Consider the following 8,985-nt stretch of genomic DNA (forward strand, 5'->3'; position numbering starts at 1 on the left):
TGCTCTGTGGCCCAGGCTGGAGTGCAGTGGCCGGATCTCAGCTCACTGCAAGCTCCGCCTCCCGGGTTTACGCCATTCTCCTGCCTCAGCCTCCAGAATAGCTGGGACTACAGGTGCCCACCACCTCACCCGGCTAATTTTTTTGTATTTTTTTAGTAGAGACGGGGTTTCACCGTGTTAGCCAGGATGGTCTCGATCTCCTGACCTCGTGATCTGCCCGCCTCGGCCTCCCAAAGTGCTGGGATTACAGGCTTGAGCCACCGCGCCCGGCCAGGAGAGGATATATTTTAAACTTGCAAAATTCTAGATGATCCATAAATTAAAATGCCGTTGCTGAGTGTGACACGAGGCCTGTCTTGCCTTCCAGTCTGAAGGTTACCTCCTCACTGAAGGACCTGCAGTCTTGCCCCTTACACATCTAGATTCAGTTCTTCAATATACAGGGCTGGCTGTTCTAGAAAGATTGGAGTCACAGCAGTGGGTGCCAGCCTACACCTGACAGAGGCGGGCAGGGAGGAAGGGAGGGTTCTTATCTCCCCATCTCCCTCAGTAAAATTCAGGATGCCCAGTGAAATTTGAATGTCAGATAGACAATTTGTTGGTATAAGGATGTATCTAGCATTGAAATGATGCCTTGTAATTTACTAAATCTGAAACTGTGCAACCTCATCTCATGGTGGGCAGTGATGGTGATCCCAGGTTTCGGGGGCGTGGGGGCGGGGAAGGGTGCTGGCAGCTCTGCTTTTGCCCTCTCTCCCCTGTGCCGGCCACAGGGTGCAGTGTGGGTGCAGAGGCTGTGTGGGTGCAGAGGCAGAAGTGGGTCTGGAAGGGGATTCCCAGTGTCTGGCAAGTTCTGGTGAATTCCGCATTGGAGGTTCTCTCTGTAGTAAGGGGAGTTGGCCTGGCCTGAAGTGAAAGCTGGCTTACCCGTTTCATTTAGCTCTTCAGTTAGTCTGTTTGCACTGGTGGGCATTCAAATCTGATCAAGAAGGTAAAATGAGCCTTCAGAATCCCTACATGCATGTGAAGAAAGGAAAGAGGAGGCCCCTGAGTGGCTGGAGCGAGCAGGTGGGGTGAGCTGGTGCCGCTGGCCCAGGAGAAGATGGGAGGGCAGACACTGGGCCTCGGGTGGGTGTCAAGGAAGGGGGCAGACGGAATGCTGGGGCTGGCTCTTGCTGCTGGGTATGCAGAATGCAGAGCTGGGGGCATGCACCAGGCGTCAGGTCCCCAGCAGGGCAGCAGTGAGTGCAGCCTCTGCCCTGCTCACTCGTCAGAGCTCGGGGAGCTCGGGGAGCTGCCGCTAAGGCCATCCACAACCTCCAGTAGTGTCTCTGGGCCTTTGTTCACCTGGCAAATGTGATGAGTATACTGCGTTTCCTTTTTGGCTCCTCTTAGTTCTGAATCTCTGCTGGTGTGTGTGTACCTTCAAGCCTCCTCATTACCGCTGTTCTGTGTGCACCGGCCAGACAAGAGGGCTGGCAACCTCGTTTCGTTAACCATCTTTATTCTATCCAAAGTTTTCTTCTCCATTTTTCCCCCTGTCCAGGCAAAACATCAAACCTCTTTTTCCAAAGGGTCATAGTGAAATGAGTTAACCGAAGAGGTCAGCCTCACATTAGCAGCTGAGTAGTAACTCTGTGGGACAGAGGCTCCAATCCGTTTCCAGTCTCAGTCCACTCTCCGATTGTTCATTCATTCACTCAGCAAGGACTTACTGAGCTCATGGGATGCATCAGGCCGATCGGAGCTGGAGGCAGGAACACTTCAGCAGAATTACGAAATATGGGAAACTCCAGGTGACGGGAGGCCTGGTTACTCAAGCCTTATGCTTCTCCCTTCTGTGCTGGACTCAGTGAAGTTTAGTGTTCAGCCACCCGTCCATCAAAGGGTAGAGGCAAAATGAAATTGAGTTCTTGTCAACAGTTTCAGTGAAAGGCTGGAAGTCTTGGCTAAATGGAGGTATTTGAGTAACCTGTGGGCTGCACCTCTGTGGCGCTGTGAGCTCCATCGAGCTCCAAGACCACGTAGAATTGGAACTGGCTCCTTCTCCCGAGAATACAAAAGCCCTCTGGGATGTCCTTCTCTGACTTGCTTCTTCCCTGCTCTCTGTCCACAGGGCTGCCCTTGAGATGGAGTTGCTGCCCCTTTGGCTGTGCCTGGGTTTTCACTTCTTGACAGTGGACTGGAGGAACAGAAGTGTAACGGCCACAGCAGCTTCCCAACGGGGCTGTAAGTTGGTGAGTTTTCCCTTGAACCCTGATCTGTCGGTTGCTCCTGTCCTGACAAAGCTTGGTCCATTCAGAAAAAGCTGACGGATTGTCCATCAGGAAGGGGCCTGAATCACTCTGTGCCTGCCCAGCACAATCAGAGTAGAGCCCTGTTCAGCAAAAGCACTGAGCTGGGTATTCAGAGCCCTGGCTCCAGTCCCAGCACTGCCCCTGGCTCTTCACTTCTCCACTGCAGTCCCACTTTACTTCCCTGTACAATTCAGGATGGTGAAAGCTCTCAAGTCCTTTTATTTTTTTTTTTTTTGAGATGGAGTCTCACTCTGTCGCTCAGGCTGGAGTGCAATGGCACGATCTCAGCTCACTGCAAGCTCCGCCTCCCGGGTTCTAGCAATTCTCTGCCTCAGCCTCCCAAGTAGCTGGGATTACAGGTGTCCGCCACCATGCCTGGCTAGTTTTTTGTATTTTCTGTAGAGACAGGATTTCACCATGTTGGCCAGGCTGGTTTGGAACTCCTGACCTCAAGGGATCCACCCGCCTCGGCCTCCCAAAGTGCTGGGATTACGGGCACGAGCCACTGTTCCTGGCCTTTTCTATCCTACTTTGAAAGTGAACATCCCTGGAGCCATCCCCGGTGGTTGCAGGGACAGTCTGATAAGTGAACTAAGTTTCTGTGCATAAATGCCTGCCTCTGGGCCTCCTCCCTGCTGACCAGTGTGGTTTTGGCCGCAGGTGGATGGAGACACTGACTGCCGAGGGCAGAGCCTTGCTTCGGTGCCCAGCAGCCTCCCGCCCCACGCCCGGACGCTCATCCTGGATGCCAACCCTCTCAAGGCCCTGTGGAATCACTCCCTCCAGCCTTACCCTCTCCTGGAGAGCCTCAGCCTGCACAGCTGCCACCTGGAACGCATCGGCCGCGGCGCCTTCCAGGAGCAAGGCCACCTGCGTAGCCTGGTCCTGGGGGACAACTGCCTTTCAGAGAACTACAAAGAGACGGCAGCGGCACTCCACACCCTGCCAGGCCTGCAGAGGCTGGACTTGTCAGGAAACTCCCTGACGGAGGACATGGCGGCCCTCATGCTCCAGAACCTCTCCTCGCTGCAGTCCCTGTCCCTGGCGAGGAACACCATCATGCGGCTGGATGACTCCGTCTTCGAGGGCCTGGAGCGTCTCCGGGAGCTGGATTTGCAGAGGAACTACATCTTTGAGATTGAGGGAGGTGCTTTTGACGGCCTGACTGAGCTGAGACACCTCAACCTGGCCTACAACAACCTCCCCTGCATTGTGGACTTTGGGCTCACACAGCTGCAGTCCCTCAACGTCAGCTACAATGTCCTGGAGTGGTTCCTCGCCGCCGGGGGAGAGGCTGCGTTTGAGCTGGAGACGCTGGACCTGTCTCACAACCAGCTGTTGTTTTTCCCGTTGCTGCCCCAGTACAGCAAGTTGCATACCCTCCTGCTGCGTGACAACAACATGGGCTTCTACAGGGACCTGTACAACACCTCGTCGCCAAGGGAGATGGTGGCCCAGTTCCTCCTTGTGGACGGCAATGTGACCAACATCACCACTGTCAACCTCTGGGAAGAATTTTCCTCCAGCGACCTCGCAGATCTCCGCTTCCTGGACATGAGCCAGAACCAGTTCCAGTACCTGCCAGATGGCTTCCTGAGGAAAATGCCTTCCCTCTCCCACCTGAACCTCAACCAGAACTGCCTGATGACGCTTCACATTCGGGAGCACGAGCCCCCTGGAGCGCTCACCGAGCTGGACCTGAGCCACAACCAGCTGTCGGAGCTGCACCTGACTCCAGGGCTCGCCAGCTGCCTGGGCAGCCTGCGCTTGTTCAACCTGAGCTCCAACCAGCTCCTGGGCGTCCCCCCTGGCCTCTTCGCCAATGCCAGGAACATCACTACACTTGACATGAGCCACAATCAGATCTCACTTTGTCCCCTGCCAGCTGCCTCGGACCGGGTGGGCCCCCCTAGCTGTGTGGATTTCAGGAATATGGCATCTTTAAGGAGCCTCTCTCTGGAGGGCTGTGGGCTGGGTGCATTGCCAGACTGCCCTTTCCAAGGGACCTCCCTCACCTACTTAGACCTCTCAAGCAATTGGGGGGTTCTGAATGGGAGCCTCGCCCCACTCCGGGATGTTGCCCCCATGTTACAGGTCCTGTCTCTCAGGAACATGGGCCTCCACTCCAACTTTATGGCATTGGACTTCTCTGGGTTTGGGAATCTGAGGGACTTAGACCTGTCGGGAAATTGCTTGACCACCTTCCCAAGGTTTGGGGGCAGCCTGGCCCTGGAGACCCTGGATCTCCGTAGAAACTCGCTCACAGCCCTTCCCCAGAAGGCTGTGTCTGAGCAACTCGCGAGAGGTCTGCGGACCATCTACCTCAGTCAGAATCCGTATGACTGCTGTGGGGTGGACGGCTGGGGGGCCCTGCAGCATGGGCGGACGGTGGCCGACTGGGCCACGGTCACTTGTAACCTCTCCTCCAAGATCATCCGCCTGGCGGAGCTGCCCGGGGGTGTGCCTCAGGACTGTAAGTGGGAGCGGCTGGACCTGGGCCTGCTCTACCTCGTGCTCATCCTCCCCAGCTGCCTCACCCTGCTGGTGGCCTGCACCCTCATCGTCCTCACTTTTAAGAAGCCTCTGCTTTGGGTGATCAAGAGCCGCTGCCGCTGGTCCTCTGTTTACTGACCTGCCTGGGTGCCAAGACTCGGAACTTGGTCTGCACACAACAGGACGTTTTCTCTTTTCTCTGCTGGCTTTCAAGATGTGATGCAGAGGCCAAGTCTGACGAATTGAAGTTTCAATTAAAATTTAAAATGTTTCCATTCCTCATCTCCACCCCCCGCCCCCCGCCCAAGTTCTTTTTCCATCATTATAATTCATCCTTATTATCGTGGTAAAATATTTATTAGGTGACATTTTATAGAAATAAAAGGTAACGTGTCTCATAAATATTTTTTAAATTAAATGCAGCTTGTGTGTATTTGTTTAATGTTCCTTTGTGGTTTCCCTTGGATTATTATTATTATTATTTTTTTTTTTTTGAGACGGAGTCTCGCTCTGTCGCCCAGGCTGGAGTGCAGTGGCCGGATCTCAGCTCACTGCAAGCTCCATCTCCCGGGTTTACGCCATTCTCCTGCCTCAGCCTCCCGAGTAGCTGGGACTACAGGCGCCCGCCACCTCGCCCGGCTAGTTTTTTGTATTTTTTAGTAGAGACGGGGTTTCACTGTGTTAGCCAGGATGGTCTCAATCTCCTGACCTCGTGATCCGCCCGTCTCGGCCTCCCAAAGTGCTGGGATTACAGGCTTGAGCCAAAGCGCCCGGCCTGGATTATTTTTTAATGTCCTCCCCTTGGTGACTTCCACAGAGCCGAAAGGGTTGCAATTCAATGCAACCTACAGGAAAAAATTCCAAGAGCGTGTGCTGGAGACGGTGAGTCAGTGCCCTGGGGATGCAGCAAGGCAAGGATTCCATAGCACAACAAAAACAACAACAGCAACAAAGAATTTCAAAGCACAGCCGGAGGGTCTGAAGTAAGATCGTAAGATCCTAAGCTGTGGCCTCTCACCTGCTGTGTGACCGGCCACTGCCATCAGAACAGGCCTGTGATCCTAGCACTTTGGGAGGCGGAGGTGGGTGGATCATCTGAGGTCAGGAGTTCGAGACCAGCTTGGCCAACGTGGTGAAACCCCGTCTCTATTACAAACACAAAAATTAGCCGGGTGTGGTGGTCTGTGCCTGTAATCCCATCTACTCGGGAAGCTGAGACAGGAGAATTGCTTGAACCCAGGAGGCAGAGGTTGCAGTGAACTGAGATCACACCACTGCACTCCAGCCTGGGCGATGGAGCGAGACTCTGTCTCAAAAATAAATAAATAAGTAAATTAATTAATTAATTAATTAATTAATGGACCTTTAGCTGGGTCCTCTCCAGGTGCCCTGGCTTCATACCCAGAGTCTCTGGCAGATAGACATGACTCTTCTGTGGAGAAACTAAGAGAGTAATAACTGGCCCCGACTTTATCCAGTCAGTAAGCCAGAGACAGTCCTCGTTCTGAAGGGAAGTAAAGAGGAATGCAGAAAGGAATGAATTCTGCTCGCTTGTGAACCCTCCTAACTCTTCACAAAAAAATTGCTTACAACTTCTTAGCAGATGTTCAGTATCTGTATTCACTAGATTCTCAGCTTCCCTTCTCCCTCTATTCAATGACAATGTTCGTGCTCCTCTCTGAGAGAAAAGATAACAGACATGGCCCCGTCCTTGGGTCGTTTAGAATTTACACTGTCCTCAAAGTTTTTAATCCCTGCTTACTAAATCATAAAGGAATTAAACGCAACGGGAGGGATGGGGAGGAAGAGAGGCTAGAAATCCCACAAACTGCTATTACCATGCAGACTGTCAGCAGAAATGTTTAGGCAAATCAAAGAGATAAAATCAGTGATCTTCCTTCGACAAAGCAGAAACTTCCCTTGGAGGCTCTACGGAGGTTTGAACAAGGCCGTCTCAGGCCCCACATTCAACAGCATTAGCGGCAGGCCCTGTTAGGCTTGACCCTTATCATGACCCCACCTTTCCCTCCTCCACTGCGCCCAGCCTGGTGCCGGCGATGCCTCTCAGGTTACCTTGAAGCCTTCCGGGCAAGTCCCATCAGCCAATGCAACATCAGACCAGACTCTCCTGATTTCCTCTCCCCATCAACAAAAACCCTCCCTGGGGTCCTGCTGTTTCCTAAGGTGACAACTAGTTAAATTAGACAAATGCACCTACCTGTGGCTGGTGCACTGACCGCTTCTCTTGAGTCAATGTGTCCCCTCTTGTATCAATCAGCGTTCTTGTCTCATGCAGCTGAAGACGGTTCTGTCTGATTTAAGCAGCTTATGCATTTAGTAAGAGAATATTGGTAAGCTCTGGACTCTCGGGAAGGCTGAGGAACAGGCTTGGAAAATAGGCAGGAACAGAAGATGCCGCGTAGCAATTGGGACCTGCTTGTCTCGAACTCCTGACTTCAACCCAAATCATGCCATAAGCAGTGACTGTGGGAGCATGGCTGCAGCCACCCCTGCCACCCGCTGCTGACATAAATGCTCCCTAAATTCTGCTGTGTCACCAGCTCCTGACCTTGGGTCATGCGCCCCTGCCTTGAGTACAAGAAGGACCGGCACAGCCATGCTGTACCTCTTGGCGAGGTGTCTATGGCAGAAGATAGGCTCCACGTCCTCCAAATTCTCATGAGGGGGCAGAGCTCTTGAAACCTAAGAAGGGAAGTAAGATGTTGAGCAAACAAAATGAATTGAAAAGTAAGTCCCATATCCTTCTATGGCTGCATGTACATTGTATTCATTTATTTATTTCTTAGCCTGAGTCTCGCTTTGTCACGCAGGCTGGAGTGCAGTGGCATGATCTCTGCTCACTGCAACCTCTGCCTCCCAGGTTCAAGCGATTCTCCTGCCTCAGCCTCCTGAATAGCTGGGACTACAGGCGCCCGCCACCACGCCCGGCTAATTTTTGTATTTTTAGTAGAGATGGGGTTTCACCATGTTGGCCAGGCTGGTCTTGAACTCCTGGCCTCAGGGTGATCCGCCCACCATGGCCTCCCAAAGTGTTGGGATTACAAGTGTGAGCCACCGCGCCCAGCCAGCATGTACATTTTAGCAGGCAACTTCTGGAAAGAAATTCTTAGCACAAAGAAATGACTCAAATGATGGAAACTTCAGACAGAATCTCAGGCCAGTGGGGGAGATCGTTTGGGGTTCAGCAGGCCTTTTGAAGCCCCTCAAGTCACACCATGTAGCTGACCACTCTTTCCGTTCTTGGGATCCAGCCCGGGAGGATGGCAAATTGAGCTCCAGCCCTGCCTGTGACTGTGACTTTAGAAGGCTGTGGGCTTTCCTTCCTAGTGTTTTCCATCACAAGAATCCAAAGGTGATTTCCTGCTGGGCGCAGTGGCTCACGCCTATAATACCAGCACTTTGGGAGGCTGAGGGGGGTGGATCACCTGAGGTCAGGAGTTCGAAACCAGCCTGGTCAACATGACGAAACCCCTTCTCTGCTAAAAACACAAAAATTAGCTGGGTGTGGTGGTGAATGCCTGTAATCCCAGCTACTTGGGAGTCTGAGGCAGGAGAATCGCTTGAACCTGGGAGGCGGAGGTTGCAGTGAGCCGAGATGGTGCCACTGCAGTTCAGCCAGGTCGACAAGACGAAATTCCGTCTCAAAAAAAAAAAAAAAAAAAAGGATGATTTTCTAGGTTTCTCTCAGTGTGGAAAGTTACATAGCTAAGGTGCTTTCTGCCTCCAGTCCTCAGCCATGGTTCCCCCAGCAAATTCTGTCCCCTTTCCCTGCTTCTCCCACTCCGACCTGGACCCATAGGACAGCGTACTGGCAAGGGAAGGACTCACAAAGCCTGCTACCAGCGTTCTCCAGTGGGGCCAGAATGGTGGTCTGCCTAAGAGCTCCCATTCAGCCAGGTGGGGCACCACATGGTTCTTCCTCAGTGGGTGGGAAGTAGGGGGCCATCCCCAATTGCCACATGCCAGAATATTCAGACAGGAGAATATTCAGAATCACAGATAAATCATGTCAGAGACTGGTCTGTGAACATGAGTAACAGTAACTTAGATTTTGGAAATCCAGTCATAAAACAAAAGCTGAAGGTTTTTCTAGAGGCATTTAAGTTAGGGATCAATTTCAATTGATTCTTTCTTTCCTTCTTTTTTTCCTTCCTTCCTTCCTTCCTTCCTTCCT

General features: G+C 52.5%; 1 protein-coding gene across 1 annotated transcript in view; it reads left to right on the plus strand.

Annotated features, from left to right (window-relative positions):
• NRROS (negative regulator of reactive oxygen species) overlaps positions 1-5,208 on the plus strand; it is a 16,311-nt gene extending 11,103 nt beyond the window's left edge. The window contains exons 2-3 of the mRNA XM_017892215.1: positions 2,117-2,237; positions 2,958-5,208. Coding sequence (XP_017747704.1) covers positions 2,117-2,237; positions 2,958-4,928 — 2,092 coding nt within the window. The 3' untranslated portion in view covers positions 4,929-5,208. The remainder of the gene's footprint in view (positions 1-2,116; positions 2,238-2,957) is intronic.
• Positions 5,209-8,985: the final 3,777 nt, after the last annotated feature.

This window comes from Rhinopithecus bieti, unplaced genomic scaffold, assembly GCF_001698545.2.
Source record: "Rhinopithecus bieti isolate Rb0 unplaced genomic scaffold, ASM169854v2 scaffold_21777, whole genome shotgun sequence".
NCBI lineage: Eukaryota > Metazoa > Chordata > Mammalia > Primates > Cercopithecidae > Rhinopithecus > Rhinopithecus bieti.